Source organism: Canis aureus, chromosome 16, assembly GCF_053574225.1.
Source record: "Canis aureus isolate CA01 chromosome 16, VMU_Caureus_v.1.0, whole genome shotgun sequence".
In the NCBI taxonomy this organism is placed as follows: Eukaryota; Metazoa; Chordata; class Mammalia; order Carnivora; family Canidae; genus Canis; species Canis aureus.
The window spans coordinates 6,443,153-6,469,303 of NC_135626.1; the positions used below are offsets into that span (position 1 = coordinate 6,443,153).

A 26,151-nucleotide genomic window follows, 5' to 3' on the forward strand; every position below is an offset into this window, starting at 1 on the left:
GTCTGCTCTTTGTGTCTTAGACACCTAGCACCTCTCGGAAGTCCGTGGATGCCCCCTCTTGGCCAGGAGTCTACCGCCTATCCATGTCTTTGATGGAGCGGCTCCTCAAAACTCTGCGCTACAACTTCCTGACCGAGGCCCTGGACTTCGTGGGTGTTCACCAGGAGCGGACCTTACAGGTAAGGGACTGTCAGTCATACGGGTGGGGGCTCAGGGTCACAGGGGTTGGGCCATTCAGAACCATTCAGAAGCTCCTTAGCAAAGATTCCTGTTGTGCCATCACCTCTATGTGGGCCGAGGGCCTGTCCTCCTGTAGGAGGGCAGGATCAGGGGGGTCAGGTTCCTGATTTACCCCATCCTGCCTTGTCTGTCCCCTCCTAGTGCCTCAGCGCAGTGAGGACAGTGCAGAGTCTGGCCTGCTTGGAGGAGGCAGACCACACTGTGGGCTTCATTCTGCAACTCTCCAATTTCATGAAGGAATGGCACTTCCACCTGCCTCAGCTTATGCGGGATGTCCAGGTGGGCCTCAGACTGGGTTCCTTTGGGAGGTGGTCTGGGGATATGCTTGGGTGAGGGGCATTGGGCACTGTCTGGAGGGCACCTCTGGTGAATTGCAGGCTCATTACTAGAACGTGGGCATTTTGCTCAGCACGTACAGACTTTGGTTTTTTCACATTGTTTTCTCTGAAGCTAAGATTTTCTTTCCCAAGTAAAGGGCAGCCTTGTAGCTTAAGAACTTGGGCTCAGTTGGAGACGTTGGTTCACATCCCTTAGTTATAGGCCAGCAGAGCTGGAGGGTCCTGGAGTCAGGCAGGCTCTTGCCATTTGTCTGACCTTGGCCAGGTCATTTCATGGTTCCTGAGCCTTTTTCTTCTATAAAACGGGAAACTATCCCCATTTTCTTTCTATTTCATTTTATTTTTATTTATTTTAAAGATTTTATTTATTTATTCATAAGAGACACACAGAGAGGCAGAGACACAGGCAGAGGAAGAAGCAGGCTCCATGCAGGGAGCCCGATATGGGACTCGATCCCAGGACTGGGATCACCCTCTGAGCCAAAGGCAGATGCTCAACCGCTAAGCCACCTAGGCATCCCCTTTCTTTATAGTTTAAAGTTGATTTAAGCAATCTCCACCCCCAACTTGGGGCTCGAACTCATGACCCTGAGATCCAAAGCCACATGCTCCCCGAACTGAGCCAGCGGGGCACCCTCCCCTTCTTTTTTCTTTTTTTTTTAAATTTTATTTATTTATTCATGAGAGATTGAGAGAGAGAGAGAGAGGCAGAGAGAGAGAGAGGCAGAGGCAGACACACAGGCAGAGGGAGAAGCAGGCTCCACTCAGGGAGCCCAACATGGGACTCAATCCCAGGTCTCCAGGATCAGGCCCTTGGGCCGAAGGAGGCAGGCACTAAACCGCTGAGCTACCCAGGCTGCCCCCCTTCTTACTTCTTTCCTTACAACCCATCACATGCTAGACATCGAGCTAGGGCCCAGGGGAGCCCTCCCAGGCACCTCTTGCCCCAGCTTGTAGTCAAGTGTCCTTAGTGGCTGTGAGATTTGCAGCCTGAGAAAGGAGGGAGGCAAGTGCTATGGGAATTTGGGGATGGAGCAAGCACACCAGGACTGGGAGTGGGCTGGGGTTCTTTGGGTCAGGCTGCTGCTGAGTGCCCCCCGCCTTGGCCCTGTGTCTGATGCAGGTCAGCCTGGGGTACCTGTGCCAGGCCTGCACGTCGCTCCTGCACAGCCGCAAGATGCTGCAGCACTGCTTACAGGTACACGCCCTCCCTGCCCAGCAGCCTGTGGGGCCTCACCCCAGCCTCTCGGGACCCCACCTCCATTTCTTGTCTCCTTAGAACAAAAATGGGGACGGCGTTCCCTCAGCTGTTGCCCCCCGTGTCCAGCGGCTCCCCGCTGCTGCCCCCGCTCCCTTCTCCTGCTCCTCCTCCTCCAAGCAGCCCACTGCTGACACCGAGGCCTCCGAGCAGCGAGCCTTACATACCGTCCAGTATGGACTTCTCAAGATCCTCAGCAGGACCCTGGCGGCCCTGCGCCACTTCACCCCGGATGTCTGCCAAATCCTGCTGGACCAGGTACCGGCTGCCCCGTGTGCCAGGCCAGCAGCCTCCCAGCGGTGAGCTGCCGAGGCTCTCCTGTGCCCTGCTCTGCCCTTAGAGCTGTCTGGGCTCCAGGCGGCACTCTATGTTGCTCCTGTCTTGCCTTGCAGTCTCTGGACCTCGCTGAATACAACTTCCTATTTGCCCTGAGCTTTACCACTCCCACCTTTGACTCTGAAGTGGCCCCCTCCTTCGGGACCCTTCTGGCCACAGTGAATGTGGCCCTAAACATGCTCGGAGAGGTAAGCTGCAGCTGTTAGACTCTCGTCTTTCCAGTCTTCCCAGCGTCCCACTGTCTGTGGCGTCCTGCACGTTATTGGCCCTCCCGAGCCCGTTCCTCTTCCTGAACAAGTGTGACTCAGCCTCCCCGGGAGGATTCTCTGGAGGACCGAGTGAGGCAGCAGGCGGCTGCTGCGCGTGGAGCCTGCCGAGTAGGAAGCTCGCGCTGAGCCACACCTGCTACCGTTCCCTTACTTTTTTACCCTGTTCCTCTTCCTCCAGCTGGATAAGAAGAAGGAGCCGCTCACCCAGGCTGTGGGGCTCAGCACACAGGCAGAGGGGACCAGGACACTGAAGTAAGAAGGGCCTCCTAGGATTTGAGCTGGGGTCCGGGCAGCTGTGGGCCAGCCGTCTCGTTGGCTCGGAGGCATGCCTGCTGCCTGCCAGCATGGCTCTCCGCAGCAGCCCGCCCTGCCCTCTCCCCAGGTCCCTCCTGATGTTCACCATGGAGAACTGCTTCTACCTGCTCATCTCTCAGGCCGTGCGCTACCTTAGGGACCCAGCTGTGCATCCCCGGGACAAACAGCGGATGAAGCAGGAGCTCAGCTCGGAGTTGGTACAGACGGAAAGAGGGCTCGGACCAGAGGGGGTGGCTGCTGGGGACGGGCCCCCACCTCCCAGGGCACCGCAGGGGCCTCACCTAGTACCTCTTACCTCCTAGAGCACGCTGCTCTCCAGCCTCTCCCGCTACTTCCGCCGGGGGGCCCCCAGCTCCCCGGCTGCTGGCGTCCTCCCCTCGCCTCAGGGCAAGTCCACGTCTCTCTCCAAGGCCAGCCCAGAGAGCCAGGAGCCTCTGATCCAGCTGGTGCAGGCCTTCGTGCGGCACGTGCAGAGATAGGGTGGCGACCCGGCCCACTCCACCAGCCTGTGTGGCAGCCCTGGACAGCTGGGGTGCTGCCAGCCGGCCCGACAGCCACGTGGGGCTGAGAGCAGCACCTGTCTCCTGCCCCCCAGAGCAGCCAGGACTCCAGCTGCCCACCCGCTGCCATTATTTTTCTAATAGATCAAGAGGTCCACAGCCAGGTGGGAGCCAGGAGTCTGCTGCACTCACACCCTCAAGTTAAAAATGTCATGAGGGTGTGGCCCTTCCCTCAAGCATTCCCCACCGCACCAGACCCCGGACCCCAACCCAGCTGAGGCCGGAGCCAGTGTCACGTGCGGCCAGGAGAGGCTGTGTGCATGGGTCTGAAAATCTGTTTTCCATGCTCTGTTCTTGCAGTTTTTGGTAATACTGTGGTCTATTTATACAAATATTAAAATGCTGTTTATAGACAGACGTGTGGCGTGTCTTCAAGGCCTCGGGATGAACATCGAGCTTTCTGCACCAAGCATGCCTTCCTTGGCCAGGCACCCGGAAGTGGAGTGGAAGTTTGGGGCACGCGGGGTATTTATTGATGGTTGACTCGCTAACATGCCTCTGTTAATGTCTGAGCAAGCGAGGGAGCTGGGTGGACACTTTAACTTTCCCTTCCTTGGCCCGCCCAGTTCTCGTCCCCTCACCTCTGCCACACTCCATTTACCAGCTGGCTGGTGTAGCCTTTCCAGAAGATCCACTCCTATTTATAGCTCCTTGTTGCCCCCCTTCAGAAGCCTGGGGGGTGTGGCTTATCTGCCTCCAGCCTCCTCAGGACCTCATACTGAGAGACTGGGACCTGGTTAGGGGCCTTCAACTGAAACCTGGCTTGTAGCCCAGAGCCACCCCATGAGGTTTCTAGAACCAGACTGACCTGGGCTAGAGTCCCTGAGTGCGGCCACTTGCCAGTTATGGAATCTTGAGGAGGTGGCTGGCTTTCTGCTCTCTTCCCTCATCTGTGAGGACAACACAAGCACACATGAATGCACAAGGCTCAGGGGCCGGCCACAGGAAGGAAGCACGGGTAGCCAGCAATTAGCTGCTGAAACCATCATGTACTGTCCAGTCCACTCCACTGGGCCCACGTCTGGGAAAGGTTCTCTCAGGAACAGAATGTCTCGTATGCAGCCTTGTGTGTGGAGCAGCACGGACCCTAGGGAAGAGAGGGCGGCCGCAAAGGCAGCCCGACAAGAGCCCAGGCCACATGCACAGGAAGGAGGATTTATTATTTGTCACTGGCCAGAGAGCAAGCAGACAGGCAGAGTAAAAAGATCAGTTAAAGTTAAAAAGAGGGTGGAGAGGTGCAGGCTGCAGCCACGGAGCCCGGCAGGAGCTGTCCACGTGCGCACGGGAGGGGAGGGCAGCCCTGGGAGACGCTGCTCCGGCCAGTCGCCCCTCCGCTCTGGTCCATCCAGAGGGGCCGGCACCTGGCCCGGGCCTGCCACACTGGTCTGCCTCCCCTACCTTGCTGCTCTTGGCAACCAAAAGGCAGGTGCTCTCTTGCCAGAGGTGTACCCCGGCTTCCTGCAGGGGCCATGGTGCAGTGTGGAGGCCAGCACTGCAGCCAGGCCCTCCCTCCTTAGCTGGAGCTGGGAGGGCGGGGGAGCCAGGGTGCTCAGGGGAGGCAGGTAGGGCAAGGGGCTCCAGAAGCGGGGCTGAATGGCCGGGGGCACGGACAGGATGGGGCCAGTGTCCCCACCCCAAGCAGCTGAGTCACCCGTGGACAAGTGGCACGGCTGGTCCCATCCTCCAGCCCAGGCCAGAGTGGGCAGGGGCCTGGGAGGGGCTGGCTCAGCTAAGCAGCTCCAAGTAGGTGACCGGGACCTTGCCCTTCTTGTTGCCTCTCTCGCCGATAAGCCAGTCCGGGTCCATGCCAGGCAGGCTGTAGACGGTGATGAGCTGAAGAGGAGGGCAGAGAGGGGAGGTCACAGCCTAGCCGGGGCAGAACTGGTGCCACAACAGCGCGGGGACAGGGCTGCCATGGCCCTGGGAGACCACGCACCTACACCTCCAGAGGCGGGAGCTCACCTCCTCACCTGCTCTGCAGAGAGGCTGCTTCCTCAGCCGCAGCTGCCTCCACTCACCCCAGACCCTGCTCCACCCCCCAGGCCCCGCAGAGACTTGACAGCAGTGGAGTGGGGGGCGCCCAAGCCGCCCTTGGCCATCACCCCCCATGGCTCCGGGCCTACCTCATCTGCCAGCAGGGCCAGCTCACTGCTGTCGGCTGCCTCGTAGTCGTAGAGCACCCGGGCCTTCCGGGTCCCGCTGGCGGGTGGGGTCACCTCTAGGCGGAGGGCAGCCTCTCCCGGTGGGGCCAGCCCAGCCACAGAGGGGCCCACAGGCATAGTGGCCACGGCGGTGGTGGGTGAGGTGCTGCTCAGGGGCGGGGACACAGGTTCTGTGGTACCCACGAAGGTGCCTGGGAATCTGGGGAGGGGTGACATGTCAGCCGACAGCCCCGTGGGCTCCACCGAACACCACCTAGGCCCACCGCCACCGAGGCAGGGGATCCGGCTACTTACATGGCTCCCTGGGAGCTGGCGGCATGAGGGGGAAAGCAAGGCAATGGGAAAGGTAAGCTGTACTGCGCAGGTCCTGGCCAGCCACCCCCCTGCCACCCAGAGGGGCGTGTGATGGCCCTGTAACCCGCCCTGTGCATCATGGGCAGCTGGCTGAACTCTGGGAGCAGAAGGTTCTTGCCTGGGGGCTGGGGTGGGGGGCTGCTCGCTGGGTCTGGGGGTGGGGGGGGTGGGGACCCCAATGAGCACCTGCCCAGCTGTTTCTGTAAGTCCAGCATGTGGCGGTAGCACTGCGCGTAGTATGTAGTCTGGGATTCCACAAACTCATGGAGGCAGCGGAGGTGGTTCACCTGGGCGGCGGGGGTGGGGGAGAGGCACTGAGCAGGAGGTGTCCCAGCTGACCAGACCTGCCCCCACAGACCCTGACGCCCTCCAGACCCTGAGGCTCCTCCCCGCACCTCGCCCCCCACAGACCCTGCCACTGCCCCCTGATGCCCCTCCCACCCTGACACCCTGTCCCTCCGCAGACCCTGGCCTTTAGCACTCCATCCTCTGCCCCAGCAGCCACCCGCTCCCTGGGGCAGGGGAGGGCTACCCAGCCTCTGGCACTTGGCTGTTTTTCTTTTTTTTTTAATTTTTATTTATTTATGATAGTCACACAGAGAGAGAGAGAGAGAGAGAGAGGCAGAGACACAGGCAGAGGGAGAAGCAGGCTCCATGCACCGGGAGCCCGACGTGGGATTCGATCCCGGGTCTCCAGGATCACGCCCTGGGCCAAAGGCAGGCGCCAAACCGCTGCGCCACCCAAGGATCCCGCCTCTGGCACTTGGAACAAAGCTAAAGTTCCACCCCAGCAGCAGGGGCTCAAGCACTGCCCCCTGGTCCTGAGATCTACCTCCATGCCTGCCTTCCTGTGGACGAGTGCAGTGCAGGGTGGGGGTGGGGGACGCGGTGGGGAGGGGGCGGGAGGCCTGTGGACTGCGGGGGGCATACAGGGCGGGACTTACGTGGGTGCTGCTGATCCCCTCCAGCAGGAGTCTGGTCACTTCTGCCTGCCGGTCAAACTCCGTCTGGGCCACCCGGAGCTCCTGCTCCGCCTGGAAGGGCACAGGGGAGTGTCTGACGGCTGCCCCCTCCTCCCCTCTCGCCAGCCTCTTCCTGCAGCCCAGAGACCCACCAGGAGCAGCCTCCTGTCCTACTCTGGAGGTAGGACCTGACAGGTGCACTGCCCACCCAATGTCGCTCCCCGAGCGGGAACCCCTTTGGACCTGGTCTGACAAGCAGTCAGAGACAGAGCCGCAGGTGCTCTGCCACCACCTTCGACACCCAGTCCCTTGCATGTGACACTGCCATTCCCCCGTGTGCTCAGAGGAACCATGGAGGCGGCTTCCCCAGAGGGGAAGTGATACCCTCCCCCCACGGAGGCCCTGGCCTGGGGCAGAGCCCAGAACTAGAAGCCAATCGGACTCCTCCCCCCATTCCCACCCGCTTCAAGCCTGCCCCCAAGGCTCCTGAGCCCAGACTCACCTTGTCCACCTCATCATTCCAGAGCTTCGAAGACCACAACAGGAACGGGCAGCAGGGGAGGGAGGGGGCACTGGTCAGCGGGGAGTGGGGTGAGGATGGCTGAACCCCAGATCCCACGCCCTGCCCCAGCTCCCCAAGACCCCACCTCTTCCCACCCCATATCATTCCCCACTCCCTCCCTGTAACCCAACCAGGAGCTGAGGCTGGGACGTGGCCTGGTGTGAGTGGGGTCACTGACAACCACAGTCCAGTTCAACATGCCACATGCAGGGAAGGTAGGGGACAGCCAGCTGGGAAGTCCTGCTTGGGTTTCTCCTACAGCATAAGCCCCCAGGCTCTGATGGGTGACCCAGTGTCCCCTGTCCCACCCTGACAATCAGCTAAGCCTGGTGGGCTGGGACGCAGGGCCGTGTGACCCTAGGCCAGTCACTGAACCTTTCTGTCCTTCGGCAGAGAAAGGCAGCCTCGTGCCCGAGTCACACTGGGGTTCAATGGCAAAAGAAAAAAACAGGGCAGTCTCCACCCTCCAGGATATTCCTCCTTCCACTCGGCCCAAGAAGGGGGGCAGGAAGTGTCATCCAGAGTCTAAAGAAGAAAGACCCCCCTCCCCCCACCACAACTTAGGAGACCCGTTTCTCCTGCCCAGTGTGGGGAGTCTATCCTAAGATGATAACCAGAAGGATGGAAAGCAGAACAAGGCCAGCCCTGCGGACCCACCACAGTGCCATTCAGAAAACCAAAACGTGGGGAGCTCCCTCCACGTGTACAGATGGAGGACACCCAGCGAGAGGGGCCTGCCAGAGTGCACTGGGGTTGTCACCCTGAGGGACGATGGCCGGGCCACTGCATGAGAGCACAGAAACACGGGCAACATGCGGTGGCAGTGGCGGCGAAGAGCCAGAGGGTCTGAGTGAGAGCGTGCCACCCCCCATGGAAATGGAAGGTCAGAGAAGGTGGCAGAGAAGGCACAGCTGTGTTGGTGACAGGTGAAAGGGAGAGGTGTGATTGGCCCATGTCCCAAACTAATTGGTGAACACCTAGGAGTAGCTCAACATGGCCATAGAGAAAAGATACCAAGACCCCTGAAGGCTTCGCGACCCAACCCTGCCCGTGTCCCCTGGCTCCCATGGGTGCCACCAGCCTCCTCCAGACACGCCGTCGTCCCCAACCTGCTGCTCCCACCCTTGCCCCGCTCTCCCTGCATGCTCTCCGGGCCTCTGCTCGCTGCCAGGACACTGGTCAGATGTGCTGAGGAGGCAGCTGGATGAAGACCCCCACCCTGGTCACCTGTCTCAGGGTCAGCGAGCCCGCCGTGGGCTGGGGGGGAGGGGCAGTCAGGCCTCGGGGACCCCGGGAGACGGGGCAGCTGGCCCGGCCTCCACCTCCAGCGCAGTACAGAGACAAGCAAGGCCAGTGATGCGGGCACAGGAGCACAGGCAGGCGGCCGGGGTTGGGGCTGCTGCCTTCCTGGCTCTGGGGACCGCCCCGTGCTCCTGCTCCTCTGCTGCCCCCTGGTGCATGGGGACATGGAGGGAGGCCAGGCGGCCGGGGTGGGGCGCTTACCGCGGAGGCGCTGGCCGAGAGAATGTAATTACGCGGTCTAGTCTCCTGAAAGTCAGGCACCGTCTGGCGGGAACAGAGGTCACGGGGGAGGGGGGTCACACGGGGCCAGGCGCCGCCCCAGAGTCTCCCACAGGGAGAGGCCAGGAGCCCCGGCCCAAGGGACAGGAGGCTGCAGCCACATACCACATGGACCCCTTCTCCCTGCTCCAAGCTCCTGGGGACCAGGTAGGCTTGGGAACTTGGAGAGTCAGACAAAGACCAGGTGGGCGGTCACGCTGGGAGCCCAGGAAAGCAGACGCCAGGGAGCCTTTCGGTGAATCGTAGACTGGGCCTGGGCCCCTCCTCCCTGGACCCTAGTCTCACTCGGATACCCCAGCTAGCGCCACTTTCCTCCTGACAAATCACCCCCGACCCCAGCTTTCTCCATTCCAGAATCTCCACACAGCACATCTTTCACTCCTGCAGCAAGGACCAGACCCCTCCCCCACAACAAGGTGGACAGATGGATGCATGGATGGACAGGGTGACAGGCTTTCCACATTTGCAAAAAGCTGACTCTCAGGCTCTAATGCCTGCGGTCCTCCTAAACCAGAGGCTACGCGCGGCAGATGCTCTGGGTAGGGGAGACCAGCTGCTTGCAAAATGCCCAGGATGTGCCCTGGGCCAGCCACGCCACTGTGGCCTGAGGCTGGGGTGGGCAAACCAGAAGCAGCACAGCACATGGGACAGGTATACTCACATCTCCCTCACACTGAGCCAAGTTACCCAAAGCAGAACGGAAAGGAATAAAAACAAAGAGGTTAGTGAGTCCACAGCACAGGCAGGAGCAGGCCCCCCAGGCCCTGGCAAGAGGGGACAGCAGGGGACAGGCAGGCGGGCAGATGACCCTGCCCTGCGGGAGGAGTCTTCATATGTGTGTGCGCATGTGTCTAGGGGGCAGGGTGAGGGATGACCTGCCGGGCTTCGGTCCTCTGGGGCGCTCACTGTACCTGGGCGGCTCTGGCTTAGCTCTGTAGAGGGTACCTGGCCTAACCCGAGGGCTTGAGGTTGTCTGGGCCAGACAACCAGAGAAGAGGTCGTGCCACTCTAGTGACTGAGGCAAGGCTCCCCTGGCCTGGCTGATGGAGGACGAGCTTGTTCTGGACAAGGTACTCCAGAGACTGTCTAGCCCTGAGTGACGGGAGACCATCCTATCCAGGTGACTTAGAGAAGTCGTCCTTAGAGCCATTGGTCATCCTACCCAACTACGAAAAGACTCCAGTGGCTGAGCCCCTGCCTCTAGTCTGGACCCCACACACCTAGATGAGCTGAGACCCTGCCCTTGGCTCTCACCAGAGGCAGGAAGGCCCAGACTCCACGATCCCGAGTGGCCACACTGTGGGAAGGGGACAGCAGGAGAGTTTGGGGCCTGAACCCTCATCGGCAGCCAAGAGCCCGAGCAGTTACAGGTGGTAGTACCCCCGGCCTGTCTCAGACTGGGGGTTCCCAGGTGTGAGGTGGCCTCTAGGCCCCTCCACCCCGCAAGCAGCCTGACACACCAGGAGTGTGCTCACCCTCAGGCCCCCTCTCCCCGCCCTGGCCTAGCCCTGGTCAAACTGCACCACACTGCACTGACTGGCCCGGCTGGGCCAAGCAGGACTTAGGTAGCTGAGAGTAAACAGAGAGGCCCTGGCCTGACCCTGGGCCATGGGGCTACTGAAAGGGCCCTCGATCATACCCCTGTGCAGGTGGGTGGTCCAGCTCCAGGGTTCACACCATCAGGGCACCCAGGGACCAGCGCTGGAGCAGTGGGTGGGGGAGTTAGTAAGGGGGAGCCATGCCCGGGCAGAGCCGGGGGACAGAGCCGAGCATTCGGGGAGGACAGGGCAGGGCCATGCGAGAAACTCTAGCTGGTTGTCTGTCTGGGGAGGCTGTGGCATGCCCTGAGCCCAGGTTGGGGCACTGCTGGTCAACCCACCCCATAAATGTTAGCCCTGGGGCCCAGAGCTCTGGGTGGCCAGGGTTCCCTTGGGGGTAGGGACAGAGAGGCGTGACCTGAAGTGGTCAGCCAGGACCAGCACCCCCACAGCCAGGCCTCTCCAGGCAGGGACAGGGAAGAAAGATCATGCCAAACATCAGGTCCCTTCCCCCTCCCTTGGCTCTAAACAGAGCTAGGTGGGCAGGAGACCAGAAGGGACACCTACCGTGGCTTTGGCTTCTGCGGCCTTAGCCTTCTTCAGCCGTGCTTTGCAGGCATCCAAGTCTAGACGTCGGTTTTGGAGGAGACGTCTTTCCTTCTGTGGGGTGGGGGAACACAGAAGAGTGAAACCCAGGGAAGCCCTGGGGGATCCTTGGCAGTGGCAGGACTGGCCCACGAGGCCATCTGGTCCAGACAGGGAAACCGAGGCCCAGACAGGGGAAATCACTTACTCTTTGTCACTCAGCCCACAAGAGCCATGTCACGGGAAGCCTGGGAGTGCTGGGTCCCCAGGATGGGAGGAGAGCTCCAAGGAGGAGGAAGCCACAGTGACCAGGAAGCAGAGTGGCCCCAGGGTTCTCACCGAAATGGTCTTCCAGTCCCCTTCCAGGAAGTTGCGCAGAGGTGTCAGGAAGTTGATGGAGGCTGTGTGGATAAAGTCCCTCTCTGCAGCTCCCAGGCGCTTTTCAGCTTCTGCCACCTTGATTAGTGTCTTCCCTGATTAAATGGAGTTTAAGGGTGAGGAAGAGGCTGAGATTCAGGCCGCTCTGATCCCCAGAAGTAAGGGAGGGCCCAAAGAGAGGCATGCTGAGGAGGCGTGAGCAAAGGATGCCCAGTGCAGAATGGCTAGCCTGGACACATGTGGAGCAACCTACACATCTATCAACTGGAGACTGACAAATAAATAGTGGGACATCCAAAACATGGAACAGCACTCAGCATTAAAACTTCCAGAACACAGAAAGGACCTCAACAAATCCTGCTCCCAAAAAGCAATCATAAAAGTGGATATAATTGTCAAAAGCAAACATTTCTGGACTCGGGAAGTTGATCAAAGGCAAATAACTGAGACTATTTACTCAGGAACTACAGGACCTTAGTTAAGAACAGCGGGAGCCTGTGGCTTTCCAGCCAGAGGAGGGAACTCCCTTCTCATCCACCCTGTGGTGTTATAACTTTACCTGAGGTGGGCAGCTTCACTGCTAGGTGGGCAGGGGTGGGGAGCTAGGGGGTGGGTTGCAGGGGAAGGTAGTGGTATGGGGGCTGACTTGATTGGGGCTGCAGCACAGAAAAATCCATGGGACCTTGTCAAAAACAATAGTGATCTCAATGGCAGATAATTGAGATAATTGGGAAAGAACAACATCACAGCTGATTTGAATAGGGAATACTGGTTGGAACAGGTCTGCCAGAAATTTAATAGGAGACCTTGGAATGAGATCGTCATTTGGGCCTTCACAAACTCCCAGGTTATCTCTGGTGGTCTGGAAGGCTGCACACGTATGCGTAGCATACTCAGGAGAGACTGGAGAGGACCCTGGGTATCTACTCATCATTGGCCAAATGTGAGGCTTTCCATACAAAGCAAAAGCTAGGCAGACTTATAAACTACTTGAACTTTGAATGTGTTCCCCAACACACCCACAAATTCATCAGCAAAGCCTTAATGGTGCAAAATGTTTAAGTGCAACCTCTGAATAATCTATCACTGCCTGACTACTAACATATGCTAACCCAGGAGCAAGCCCTAGGAAGCTAGCTTGAAAATAAAAAGAATGATTAAAAAAAAAAAAAGCGGGATCCCTGGGTGGCGCAGCGGTTTAGCGCCTGCCTTTGGCCCAGGGCGCGATCCTGGAGAGCTGGGATCGAGTCCCACGTCGGGCTCCCGGTGCATGGAGCCTGCTTCTCCCTCTGCCTGTGTCTCTGCCTCTCTCTCTCTCTCTCACTGTGTGCCTATCATATATTTAAAAAAAAAAAAAAAAAAGCAAAAGCAGTACCTGCACACAGACTCTAAACAATTAGCTCAGGCAAGTCTCCAAGCCAACAAGTAGCAAGAACAACCCCTTAGTGATTCAAAATCCATAGCTACTATATTATCTAAAATGTCCACATTTCAACACAACCCTGTGCAACACACAAAGAAATACCTAGGTATGCTCAATACACAGAAGAAAAAAGCAATCAATAGTTACCGTCTCTAAGGACACTCAGTTGTTAAATGTAGCAAATATTTTTTTTTTAATTTGAGAGGAAAAAAAAAGATTTATTTGAAAGAGACAGAGGGAAGAAGGAAGGGAGAGAGAGTACATGTGTGTTGGGGGCGGGGAGCAAGGCAGAGGGAGAGGGAGACAAAATCCTCAAGCAGACTCCCCGCCAAGCACGGAGCCTGACATAGGGCTCAATCCCATGACCCTGAGACCATGACCCAAGCTGAAACCAAGAGTCTGACGCCCAACTGCTGTGCCACCCAGGTGCCCTAGATTTAGCAAAGACTTCTAGGCAATTACAACTATGTTTTTTAAAATGCCTTTTTTTTTAAAGATTTTATTTATTTATTCATAGAGACACAGAGGCAGAAACACAGGCAGAGGGAGAAGCAGGCTCCATGCAGGGAGCCTGACATGGGACTCGATCCCGGGTCTCCAGGATCACACCCCAGGCTGCAGGCGGCGCTAAACTGCTGCACCACCGGGGCTGCCCTAAAATGCCTTTTTAAAATGTTATTTATTTGAGAGAGAGAACAAGCAGTGGGAAGGAGCAGAGAGGGAAAGAGAGAGAGAAGCAGACTCCCCACGGAGCAAAAAGCTTGACGCAGGGCTCAAACCCATGACCATGACCTGAGCTGAAGGCAGATGCTTTAAATGACTGAACCACCCAGGCACCCCTGTTTTTTTTTTTCTTTAATGCTTAAAGAATTAAAAAGTATGATGACAATGACTCATCAAATAACGTAAATCAAGAAAGAGATGAAAAGTATTAAAAAAAACTGGGACGCCTGGGTGGCTCAGTGGTTGAGCGTCTGCCTTCAGCTCAGGGCCTGATCCCAGGATCCAGGATCGAGTCCCACATCAGGCTCCCTGCAAAGAACCTGTTTCTTTCTCTGCCTGTGTCTCTGCCTCTCTCTCTCTGTGTCTCTCATGGATAAACAAATAAATCTTAAAAAAAAAAAAAAAAAGGAAGAAAGAAAAGTATTAAAAATAAAATAAAATTCTGCAGTTGAAAAGTATCACAACTGATATGCAAAATCCACCAGAAGGGCTCAACTGCAAGGGTGAGCTAGATGAAGGAAAATTCACCACCTAAAAGATCAATAGAGACGACCTCATCAGAAGAACAAAAAGAAATGAAACAAACCAACATATGAGTAATGGGAGTCCCAGAAGAAGAGGAGAGCAAGGGGCAGAAAAAATATCTGAAGAAATAATAGCTGAAAATGTTCTGATTTTGATGAAAAACACTAATGTCCATATCCAAGAAACTCAACAAACCCAAAATGGGATGAATACAAACAGATCAACAGCCAGGACATATTGGTCAACCTGCTGAAAGACAAAGACAAAAAGTCTCAAAAGCAGCAAGAGAAAAGCAACTCATCACAAACAAGGGAGCCAGGAGGAAATTAAAGAATGACTTCTCATCAGAAACAAATGAGGTGATCCCTGGGTGGCGCAGCGGTTTAGCGCCTGCCTTTGGCCCAGGGCGTGATCCTGGAGAGCCGGGATCGAATCCCATGTCGGGCTCCCGGTGCATGGAGCCTGCTTCTCCTTCTGCCTATGTCTCTGCCTCTCTCTCTCTCTCTCTCTCTGTGACTATCATAAATAAATAAAAATTTAAAAAAAAAAAAAGAAACAAATGAGGCCAGGTATCAGCCTGGTTCAGTTGGTGGAGCACACAACCTACCTCAGGGCCGTGAGTTTGAACCCCATGTTGGGTGTACTGATTAGACATCTAATCAGGGCCTAACTCAGGATACTGGGATCAAGTCCCACATCGGGCTCCCTGCTCCCCAAGGAGCCTGCTTCTCCCTCTCCCTCTGCCTGCCACTCACCCTGTTTGTGCTCTCTCTCTCTGTCAAATAAATAAATGATCTTAAAAAAAAAAGAAATGATATAGTCAAAGCAAAAAAGCAAAAAAAGGAAAAAATTCTCATCCAAGAATACTACATATAGCAAAACTGTCCTACAAGAGTGAACATGGAATAAAGACATTGCCAGAGAAACAAGACTGAGAAAATTCATTGGTAGATACCCTGCCATAGAAGAAATACTCAGGTTCAAAGGTAATGACACCAGATAGTAAGCCGAATCCACATAAAGTAATAAAGACCACCAGTAAAGGGCAGCCTGGGTGGCTCAGTGGTTTAGCGCTGCCTTCAGCCTGGGGCCTAATCCTGAAGACCTGGGATCCAGTCTCACGTTGGGCTCCCAGCATGGAGCCTGCTTCTCCCTCTGCCTGTGTCTCTTCTCTGCCTCTCTCTCTCTTTCTGTGTCTCTCATGAATAAATAAAATCTTAAAAAAAAAAAAAAAAGAAATTTCCTTTAAAAAAAAAGACCACCAGTAAAGGTAATTAAACAGGCAAATATAAAAGACAATACAAGCATATTATTTTCCTTCTTAACTGATTTAAAAAAACTACATAAAATAATAACTATAAAAGAGTATTGTCAAAAAATAAAAATAAAAATAAAAGAGTATTGTCAGGCTCATACGAAATAGAAATGAAATATATATAATAGCACAAAGAAAGGGAAAAGGGATGGAATTATATTGGAGTAAAGTATCTTTATTTTACTGGAATTAAGTCAATATTATCCTGAAACAGACTGGGATAAATTAAAATATATATTGTAATTCATATTGTAAAACCAGTTAAGGAAAACTTTGTTAAAAAAGCAACAAAGATGGGACGCCTGGGTGGCTCAGCAGTTAAATGTCTGCCTTTGGCTCAGGGAGTAATTCCGGAGTCCCGGGATCGAGTCCCACATCAGGCTTCCTGCATGGAGCCACCTTCTCCCTCTGCCTATGTCTTTGCCTCTCTCTCTGTGTGTCTCTCATGAATAAATAAAATATTAAAAAAGAAAGAAAGAAATTAAAATGTTACACTACAAAATATCTATTTAACACAAAAGAAAGAGTAAAGGAGGGTCAGATGAACAAAAATGACCTGAGTCTTCAAGAAAATAATAAGATGGCATATGTAAATCCAACCACACCAATAATTACATTAAATATAAATGGATTAAACACTCCAATCAAAGGGTAAAGATGGTCAGAGTGAATTTTTTTTTAAAAATCCAAATATATACTGTCTATAATAAAGACTAGATTTAAAGACATAAATAGGGATCCCTGGGTGGCGCAGCGGTTTGGCGCCTGCCTTTGGCCCAGGGCGTGATCCTGGAGACCCAGGATCGAATCCCACATCGGGCTCCCGGTGCATGGAGCCTGCTTCTCCCTCTGCCTGTGTCTCTGCCTCTCTCTCTGTGTGACTATCATAAATAAATAAAAAAATTAAAAAAAAAAAAAAAAAGACATAAATAGGTTGAAAATAAAAGGACAGAAAAAGGTATGCTATGTGAATAATAACCGTAAGAGAATAGGAGCACGTGAACTGCTATCAGATAAAAGGGACTTTAATGTAAATGTGACCAAAGACAAAGAACAATATTTTACAGTTAAGAGTCAATTCATCAGGAAGGTATAACAATAACATACAGGCCTCACAAAAGATCTCCAGAAATATACAAAGCAAACACTGACATACTGAAGCCAGAAACAGACAATTCAACAGAGTTGGGAGACTTCAATTCTTCTCAAAAATGTATAGGACAAGACAAAATCAGCAGGCACACAGAAGGCTAGAACAACCCTATCAACCAATTTGGCCTGTGGCCTCTACCATACTCCACTCCGCAACAACATAACATATGATCTCAAGTGAACACCAACATTCTCCAGGAGAGGCCATATACTAGGCCATAAATCAGTCTTAATAAATGTAAAAGGATTAAAGTCATACAAGCATTGTCTCTGACCACAGTAAAATTAATTAGAAATCAACAACGGAAGGAAACTTGGAAAATCCACAAATATCGGGAAATTAACCACCATCCTCCTGGTGGGAGCAGAAAAGTACACAGCCACTTTGGAAGGCAGTTTGGTAAACTTCCTAAAAAGCTAAACGTAAGTTTACCATATGACCTAGCCAGTCCATTCGTAGGTGGATATCCAGAAGTGAAAACATAGGTCCTTACAAAGTTCTGTGTGCAAACAGAACTTGCTCTTAAGGAAACAACCCAAATGTCTATCAAATGGGGAATGGATAAAGAAAATGTAGCCTAGGATATAATGGAATACTATCCAACAATAACAAGGAATGAAATCCTGAATCACATTACAGCATGGATAAAACTCAGAGATACTGCACTCAGTAAAAGAAGCCAGATGAAAAACATAGCACGCTATGGGGTGCCTGGTCGGCTCAGTTGGTTGGGTGTTTGACTCTTGGTTTTGGCTCAGGTCATGATCTCTTGGGGGTCACAGGACTGAGCCCCAAGTCCGGCTCCAGTGGAGTCTGCTTGGAATTCTCTTCCCCTCCTCCACCTCTGCTCCTCATGAGCATGTGCGTGCACACACTCACTCTTTTATCTAGTAAATAGATAAAATCTTAAAGAAAACATACAACACACCATATAATTCCATTTGTATGAGATGTTCAGAAAAAGCACACTTATGGGCATACAAAGCACATTAGCAGGGGGCAGGACTGGAGACTAAGTAGACATGGCACTTTTTGCAGGTAACAGAAATATTCTTTAAATCAGATTGGGGAGATGTTTGCACAATTCTGTAAATTTACTAAAAAGCACTGAATTACACACTTAAAACAGATGCATTTTATAGTATGTAAATTGTATCTCAATAAAACTTTAAAAATTAAAAAGATTGAGGTGGCTCTATAAGTGCTACTGTGAAGAAGAAGCTAACACAATACCAGGCTGAAAAATCAGGTTGCAGAATGGTACACACAGTACGATCCCATTAAAAATGCACACAAACTGGGATCCCTGGGTGGCGCAGCGGTTTGGCGCCTGCCTTTGGCCCAGGGCGCGATCCTGGAGACCCGGGATCGAATCCCACGTCGGGCTCCCGGTGCATGGAGCCTGCTTCTCCCTCTGCCTGTGTCTCTGCCTCTCTCTCTGTAACTATCATAAATAAATAAAAATTAAAAAAAAAATGCACACAAACCAAAACTGGTTAAGAGAGACTTCCATTTCTCATTTTATTTTCATCTGCATTGACTGAAGTTTAAACAAGTAGGATGAATTTTTTCATTTATTTATTTTCATTTATTTCAAAATTTTTTCATTTTTATTCATTTCATGAATTTTTACAAGTAGGTATTATTTGTGTACTTAAAAAAAGACAAAGAAGGATCCCTGGGTGGCGCAGCGGTTTGGCGCCTGCCTTTGGCCCAGGGCGTGATCCTGGAGACCCGGGATCGAATCCCACATCGGGCTCCCGGTGCATGGAGCCTGCTTCTCCCTCTGCCTGTGTCTCTGCCTCTCTCTCTCTCTGTAACTATCATAAATAAATAAAAATTTAAAAAAAATTAAAAAAAAAAAAGACAGGGATCCCTGGGTGGCGCAGCGGTTTAGCGCCTGCCTTTGGCCCAGGGCCCGATCCTGGAGACCCGGGATCGAATCCCACATCAGGCTCCCGGTGCATGGAGCCTGCTTCTCCCTCTGCCTATGTCTCTGCCTCTCTCTCTCTCTCTCTCTCTCTCTGTGACTATCATAAATAAATAAAAAAAAAAAAAAAAAAAAAGACAAAGAAAGGAAGGGAGGAAGGGAGGGATGGAGGAAGTTCGAGAACAAGAGACTATGACCCCTGATGCTGGTTATGGGGCTTGGCTCACCATAGGGAGTGGTGGGCCCCAGCTCACTGGCTGCCTCTGCCATGTACTGCGCCAGTAGCTCCCCGTTGGTGACCCTGGAGGGCACTTTCCTGTCCAGCTTCTCATACAGGAACTCCTCCACTCGGGCACCTGCAGAGAGACAGCAGCCAAAGCCACAGGGCTCTTCAGTACAACCCAAGGATGGAAGCCATGAGGACAGAAACAGACCCAGACCAGGGCCTGCCCATGGAGGTGCCTGGCCTGGTGACTTGCCAAATATTCTCTTTCTGGTGCTCATCTCAATCCAGTGAAACTGCCACTCAACCCTGTAGGACCCCTCACTCCAGAGAGGAGGAAAACACAGTTCAGAGACATGAAATGCCTACCCCAGGTCACATAGCTGGGGTGACAGCCCCAAAGTGAAGGCCCACTCACTTCTCCCTCTGTACAATATGGATTTACAGGAGCTGACATACATATGGATAGTGCTCTGGCGCTGGCTCCAGAAAGCTCCTGGGACACTCAGTTATACAGCAGACTTATGGTCGGATAGGCATCATGACCCGAAGACACCCCTCCCTCCCCCACGGTTCTCCTGCCTGTTGCATCTGCTTGTTCCTTGCTCATGCTCATTGCAGTGTGACTCCGGGAAAGCCCTCTTCAATCTCTGGGCCCTGCTGCCCTCTCAAAAGACCCAGCTCATGTTTTTCCTGCCTCTTCTCTCAAGTGTGTTTTAGTTTCAAGCATATTTTTCAACTCCTCTGTGCAAAACTTAACACTTCTGCTACCCCAGAGAGTGCCCGTTGGGGCCCATCACCAAGTCTGCTGTTCTCTTTATCTGCCCTTGCCCCCAGCAGGCTTTATTTATTTATTTATTTATTTATTTATTTATTTATTTTCCCAGCAGGCTTTAGAAGCCCCAACAAGCTGACCCAAATCCTGCCTGCCACCCAGTCCCACCCTGCATGGTCTGTGCAGCTGGAGCCTCCTGCCACTGGCTTCCCACCCTGCACCTAGGGCCACCCAACACCCACTCACTAGGGTTGGGCTGCAGCAGCACCTCTGTCTGCCGTAGGATTTTCTCTGTCCAGTTCTTGGTGCTGTCTGCCCGGGCCAGAAGGTTTTCAAAGTGTGCATCCAGCTCAGTCTTCTCAGCCTGGCCGAATTTCTCCTCTGTGAACTGTGGGGGCAGGGTTGAGGGGTGGGGAGAGCTCAGGAGGGGGGAATCGAAGACTGCCCCTACCCACGCTTCTACACCTCCCCCCAAGCTAGAACCAGGCCCGAGGTCAAGAAACTGGTTTTGCCCTAACCTGCTCTGTGACCTTGATCAAGTTACAACCCTGCTCTGTGCATCAGTGTGCCCCTCTGTAAAATTAGGCTGGACCAGAGGTTGGGAATCATGGCTTCTTTTGAAAATCCAGAAAGCTAAAAAACCTCCCCCCACCCATCCACAAAAATGCACATTTGTACGAAATCTGGCATATAACTTAGAGGAATAAGGAGTCACTGGGGGCCTTTTTCTAGGGGTCCTCTTAGCCTGACTCTGAAGAAAAGCACTTGGTAGCAGGTATTCAGGGAATAAATGGGGTACAAGCAAGGTCTAGGGTGATTGTGGGGTTCCTTGGGGGGACCAAAAGCCATCAGGGAGGGTATGTCAGGGGAGTGAGTGGGAGCAATCCAGGCCCCAGAATTAGGGGGACCTGCTTCAATCTCAGTTCTGCCACTGATGAGATGTGTGACCTTGGGCAAGTGGCTTTGCGTCTCTGGCATCAGTTTCCTGAGCTCAAAGATGAGAATAATAAATAATAGCTGCTCCCTCACAGCTGAAATAGGATGAAATAAGAAAGATGTGGGTAAGCGGCACTTGGGGGGCTCAGTGGAGTATGCGACTCTTGACCTCAGGGTCATGAGTCTGAGCTCCATGCTGGGTATGGAGCCTACTCAAAAAAATTTTTTTTTTTTTTTTTTTTTTTTTGAAAAAAGAAAGAAAGAAAGATGTGGGTAAGACATGAAGCCTGGGGTCTGGCAGGAAGTCAGTGTTCAGGGTAAGGTGCTGCTGCCATGAGAAGCTGATGGGTAGAGAGGCAGCTGGGAAGGAAAGGGAGTGTGTGTGGGCAGAACAGCCACATGGCTGGCCTCTGGTCGCCTGGTGTGGTGGACAGGAACAGCACTAGCCCATCAGAGCCAACTGCTGGGCATGCACATGGCCCAGAAGGCTCGGCAGCCCTGCCCCAAGGCCAGGCAGGAACCAAGATGTCTCCATGGGTCAGATGGCAGAAGCCATGTGGGCCACGCAGGAACAATCTGTGACTGGTCCAAGTCCTGGCCCCTCTGATCTAGAAGGCTCCAGCAGAAAGAGCCTGCTCAAAGTCATAGCCAAATAGCAAAAGGGTGCAGATCTGTGGGGGTGAGATCAGCAATAATGACAGCAGATACTGTTGACCACATGGTGGCCCAACCCTGGGCTAAGCACTTGACACCAATGGTCCACCGACTTCTCCGACAGCCCTCTAAGATAGCTGGGTCAGGTTTCCCATGTCACAGATGATGCCACTGAGGCTAAGTAAGGGGCACTCTGTGCTCAAGTCAGGGTCATCGTGGGCTGGTAGTCTGGAGGCCCTTCCCAGACTAGTTGGCAGCAACAAATCATCCAGAGGTGGAGGACAGCTCCAGCCCAGCTGGAGGGGCCGGAGGCAGCCACCGATAATTGGATAGTGCTGGGCAGCCATCAATTATGCAACAGGGCTTGGGTTTCTCTCTGTAGGGCTGGGTGGGCCAGGCTTAAGGCCTGACTGGCTCCCTACCTGGGAACCAGCTGCTCCTGGCCTCTTCCCACCTCTCCCCATTCCTGGGTCTCCTCACATTCCCTATACTGGGGCCTCCCAGAGCCAGGCCCTGAGCAGGCCTCACCTCACCCAGCCTCTCAAGGGATAGCCTTGGCCCCCATTTTCCAGATAAGGAAACCAAGCTTTAGAGAGACAAAGTCACCTCTCTGGTCCTCAGCACCCCTGCCCTGGTGAAGAGGGATAATAGGATCTATCTCACAGAATATTTGGAAATGCACAGCACAGGCCTAATAAATGTCAGCTGCTGTCATCATCACCACAAATAGCAGGCCTCAAAAAACAAACAAACAAACAAACAAACAAACAAAAAACAAATAGCAGGCCTCCTTCATATTCCTCCTCCGAGCTACCTAGGAACCCCCCAGCCCCAATCGTCCAATCGTACCAGGCACCCGAGTTCAGCTGACCATGTCACCCAAATGTGCAAGGTTAACAGCAGACACTTCCCATTGAGCCTCAGGGTACCCATTCCTCACACCCCACATCCACCCAGGTTCAACATCCTATGGGGGCTTTCCGACCTCTTGGGCATCCATCCCATGTCCAGTGCTGCCTGCCTGGCTCAGATGATGAGAGTGCCACCGTCTCTTCTTGGCTTCTACTATTATTCCTTCTACCACTACTACTACTATAGGTATGGTTACTACTAATAGCATTAATACTATGGCATCCACTGCCCTCTCCCACCCATACTAGCACCATACTCAGTATCCCTTATGTTTTTCTGCCTCAATACTCTTAGCTGTGCTATCCCCAGCCCCTGGACCAAACCCTTCCTGACTTTCGAGGCACTGTTTGGGGACACGGAAGCCACCCCAGAATCACCCATGCAAAAGGAATCCTGCCCTCCCAGAGTCAAGCTCAGGTTCCATACTGGATGCGGGTGCAGCAAGGCTCTAAAAGGTGTCCCTGGTACACAGAGGGACTGCTTACCCACCATGTCCTGGGATGTGGCAAGGAGGCACCTATGCAGAGGAGCTGCTCACACACTGATAATGAAACACTCCCTCCCATCCCTCCTTGACTGACTCCCATCTCTGGGCAGCCAGGCCTCCGCAGGTCCCGAGGGCCCTCTCTTACACAGGTCACATGTCAAGCCCCTTTCTCCTCTGGCCTGCCACCCTGCCGCACCCCTACCAAGAGTAAGGGCCCCAAGCTTCAGGGGCTGATATCTGCAGAGTCCGAGGCTGCTCCCTGCAAGATGGCAGCAGCAGGGGGTGGGCGTGCAGAGCCAGAGAAAGCCTCTATTTATAAAGCTGCCAGCTCCCTCCTCCACCCCAGAGTCTGGAGCCTGGGCGCTGGCTCCCACTCCAGTATGGGTGACCCAGTGGGCCTGCCCCCACCCAGAGAAATGAGGCTACAGGGCTCAAGCCTCCCCACACCCCAGGCTCTGCAGGCTCTGGCCAACTCAGGTGCCAGGGCCCCACAGCAGCAGAAAACGGGCAGATCAGGTTCTTCCCAGATGTGGGAGATAGAGTGGTTGCCATACCAACACTGGGGAGGTTTCCCCACCTTCCAGATGAACTGGAGATTGCCAAGGGGCTCTGGGGTCCACTAGGGCTGGGGTCACTTGTGGGGCATGCAACACCAAGCCACAAATCCTCACTGGGGCACTAATCCTCAATGGGACATGGGGCACAGTGCTTTCTAGTAAACACGAGCACATGGGTTTCTGAGAGACTGGGGCTGGGTTTCTCCAGAGAACTGACAACAACAGCAAGGATAAACAAAAGGACCTGATCCCAGAGCACTGCGACAGGCCAAGCCCCAAGTCTGCAGCCACTCTTGGAGGCAGAGTGGTGTTACACCCGACTGACAGAAGCTGGAAAAGTGACTTGCCCAAGGTCACATGCCACACAGGTGCAACAGTAACTACACTAACACCATTAGTAAGCTTGCCTTTATTTTTTTTTTAAGATTTTTTTTTTTTAATTTGAGAAAGAGAGTGAGCGAGCGAGAGCATGATTTCGGGGAGGGCCAGAGAAGAGGGGGAAGCAGACTCTCTGCTAAGCAGGGAGCCTGACTTGGGGCTCTATCCCAGGATCCTGGTACCATGACCTGGGCTGAAGGCAGATGTTTAACCAACTGAGTCACCCAGGCACCGTGTAAGCTTGCCTTCAGTGAGCATGTACATGCAGAGTACCAAGGGACCCTCACATCCATCCTGGGAGGGAGGGGTTGTTAATCCCATTTTTCAGATTGAAAAACTGAGACCAAGTGATGAAGTCCCTTCCTCAAGGTCAGAAGAGGGAGCATCCATGCCCAGAGCTGACTCCAGGTCTTCACTATTACATTAGGATGCCTCGGTTTCTCTCCTTGCCCCAGACTGGATAGGAATTGTTCCAATCCCAGCATTACCAGCCTGGACAGCTGCCCAAGGAGGGCACCCAGCCAGACCTCAGTCTTCTCCCCATCCCCCAGGCTCAGAGAAATAAGAGGAAACAGGCCTCCCGTGGAGCAGAAAGGAAATAATCTCAGCCCTCCTGGCTTCCGGACTGACTAGCCAAACGTGTAAAGGGGACCTGAGGGAATCAGTACCACCAGCCCATTGCACAGGTGTGGAGACTGAGTTCGGAGAAGGGGTCGTGGCGGGTGCATGGTCCTTAGGCCTGGGGCTCAGGCCTCCAAACGCCTGCCAGAGTCACTGCTGAGAAAGGGCAGGGAGGCAGGAGCCCCCGGTCCTCTCTCCCCTCCTGGGGCGGGAGCCACGGCAGCACAGTAATCCTGCCAGTCGAAACGGTGGCCCCTGATACCTCCCCTAAGACAGCAGGGCTGAGGCCGGCTCAGCCCCGGCCCCCCGCTCCGCTGAGTGCGGCCACTTTGGCCGGCCGCCCCGGGCTCTTCTCTCTTCTGGGCAGAGTAGCAGTAGGGGATGTGGGGAGCTAGGGTGTCCCCGCAGCGGGGAGGGCTCGGCAGCCTCGAGGGCCTTCCCCTGCGCCCCCGGCTCTACTGCAGGGGCGCTCCCGGCCCGCCCCACATCCGGGCTCCGCGAGGCGGCCGCGCGAGGCCCAGGGCGCACGGCCTCACCTGCACCGCCCGGGTGAAGAAGATGCCCGCGTCCGACGCCAGCTTCTTCATGTTGAAGTCCATGGCGCGACGTATGGCCGGCCGCGCTCAACGCGAGCGCAGCCTGGCAGCTCCCAGCCGGTCGCCGCCGCCGGCCCGCACCCCGCCCACCTGCTGCCGGTGCGCCCCCCCTCAGCACACCCGCCGGCCCGCAGCCGCCACCGCCGAGCAAAGCGGAGCGCGCAGGGCGGGGCGCAGGCCGCGGGGGAGGAGCCAGCGGAGCGCGCGGGGCGGGGCGCAGGCCGCGGGGGAGCCGGCGAGGGAGCGCGCGGGGCGGGGCGCGGGCCGCGGGGGAGGAGCCGGCGGAGCGCGCGGGGCGGGGCGCAGGCCGCGGGGGAGCAGGCGAGGGAGCGCGCGGGGCGGGGCGCGGGCCGCAGGGGAGGAGCCGGCGGAGCGCGCGGGGCGGGGCGCGGGCGTCGGGGGAGCCGGCGAGGGAGCGCGCGGGGCGGGGCGCGGGCCGCAGGGGAGGAGCCGGCGGAGCGCGCGGGGCGGGGCGCGGGCGTCGGGGGAGCCGGCGAGGGAGCGCGCAGGGCGGGGCGCGGGCCGCAGGGGAGGAGCCGGCGGAGCGCGCGGGGCGGGGCGCGGGCGTCGGGGGAGCCGGCGAGGGAGCGCGCAGGGCGGGGCGCGGGCCGCGGGGGAGGAGCCAGCGGAGCGCGCGGGGCGGGGCGCGGGCGTCGGGGGAGCCGGCGAGGGAGCGCGCAGGGCGGGGCGCGGGCCGCGGGGGAGGAGCCAGCGGAGCGCGCGGGGCGGGGCGCGGGCCGCGGGGGAGCCGGCGAGGGAGCGCGCAGGGCGGGGCGCGGGCCGCGGGGGAGGAGCCAGCGGAGCGCGCGGGGCGGGGCGCGGGCGTCGGGGGAGCCGGCGAGGGAGCGCGCAGGGCGGGGCGCGGGCCGCAGGGGAGGAGCCAGCGGAGCGCGCGGGGCGGGGCGCAGGCCGCGGGGGAGCCGGCGAGGGAGCGCGCAGGGCGGGGCGCAGGCCGCGGGGGAGGAGCCAGCGGAGCGCGCGGGGCGGGGCGCGGGCGTCGGGGGAGCCGGCGAGGGAGCGCGCAGGGCGGGGCGCAGGTCGCGGAGGAGGAGCCAGCGGAGCGCGCGGGGCGGGGCGTGGGCTTCGGGGGCGGAGTCTTAGGGGCTCCGCCGGGCTGGAGGCCTCCGGTCTTGATGCAACTGGTTGCTGACCCCTACGGCTTCCGCCTGCCACCTGACTGGCCTCTCTCCATTACTTGTTCCACAGCCCCTTGCCAACTTGTGCCTCTCCATGTCCCTTTGACCATTCGCACCCCACTCTTCTACTAGGCGCTCTGTCTTCTACTCCTTTGCCTCTTTTGTTCTGGGTCTCTGTGCAGCCCACCACCATTCACCACTACCTTGACCTTTCCAGTCCCCGTCTTCTGCCATTGACTTTGGTGATACTAAGGACATCTGAGACAGGGCACAGGCTGGCTGGGGACTCCTCTGGTTGTTTGTTCCCTGGAAGCCCTCTGGTTCTCCAAAGTTGGGTGAGGGTGTACGTGAAGGAGGGAGGATAAGTGG

At 55.5% G+C, this 26,151-nt stretch overlaps 2 protein-coding genes across 10 annotated transcripts in view; one reads left to right on the plus strand and one right to left on the minus strand.

Annotated features, from left to right (window-relative positions):
- NUP188 (nucleoporin 188) overlaps positions 1-3,669 on the plus strand; it is a 54,730-nt gene extending 51,061 nt beyond the window's left edge. Inside the window, exons 37-44 of the mRNA XM_077850975.1 lie at positions 21-179; positions 382-519; positions 1,702-1,776; positions 1,858-2,094; positions 2,229-2,360; positions 2,620-2,693; positions 2,824-2,953; positions 3,059-3,669. Of these exons, the coding sequence (XP_077707101.1) occupies positions 21-179; positions 382-519; positions 1,702-1,776; positions 1,858-2,094; positions 2,229-2,360; positions 2,620-2,693; positions 2,824-2,953; positions 3,059-3,235 (1,122 nt within the window). The 3' untranslated portion in view covers positions 3,236-3,669. The remainder of the gene's footprint in view (positions 1-20; positions 180-381; positions 520-1,701; positions 1,777-1,857; positions 2,095-2,228; positions 2,361-2,619; positions 2,694-2,823; positions 2,954-3,058) is intronic.
- A 1,352-nt stretch (positions 3,670-5,021) lies between these two features.
- On the minus strand, positions 5,022-24,770 carry SH3GLB2 (SH3 domain containing GRB2 like, endophilin B2). 9 transcript variants are annotated; one of them, XM_077850979.1, is made up of 13 exons: positions 24,587-24,770; positions 19,752-19,893; positions 18,735-18,863; positions 11,400-11,533; positions 11,043-11,135; positions 8,860-8,922; positions 7,732-7,881; positions 7,297-7,320; positions 6,777-6,866; positions 6,019-6,119; positions 5,773-5,787; positions 5,440-5,677; positions 5,022-5,149 (listed from the first exon to the last, which is right to left on the minus strand). In XM_077850979.1, exons 1-13 carry the CDS (start codon positions 24,647-24,649, stop codon positions 5,042-5,044), a joined length of 1,350 nt encoding a protein of 449 aa, XP_077707105.1. In that variant the 5' UTR covers positions 24,650-24,770; the 3' UTR covers positions 5,022-5,041. The 9 variants fall into 9 exon arrangements, with proteins under 9 accessions (XP_077707105.1, XP_077707103.1, XP_077707107.1 ...); XM_077850977.1 differs by lacking the exon at positions 24,587-24,770 and adding an exon at positions 22,493-22,619; XM_077850981.1 differs by lacking the exon at positions 7,732-7,881 and having other exon boundaries at positions 24,587-24,766.
- Positions 24,771-26,151: the final 1,381 nt, after the last annotated feature.

Bases quoted from the DNA above. Each gene is read 5' to 3' on its own strand.
- SH3GLB2 (XM_077850977.1), bottom strand. From the start codon at position 22,594: ATGGGAGTCAGTCAAGGAGGGATGGGAGGGAGTGTTTCATTATCAGTG. The intron at 11,534-18,734 runs GTGAGCCAAGCC...CCATTTAATCAG, and splicing joins GGGGCCCACCACTCCCTATG to GGAAGACACTAATCAAGGTG. The intron at 5,150-5,439 runs GTAGGCCCGGAG...CCTCCTCTTCAG, and splicing joins TGGCCCTGCTGGCAGATGAG to CTCATCACCGTCTACAGCCT.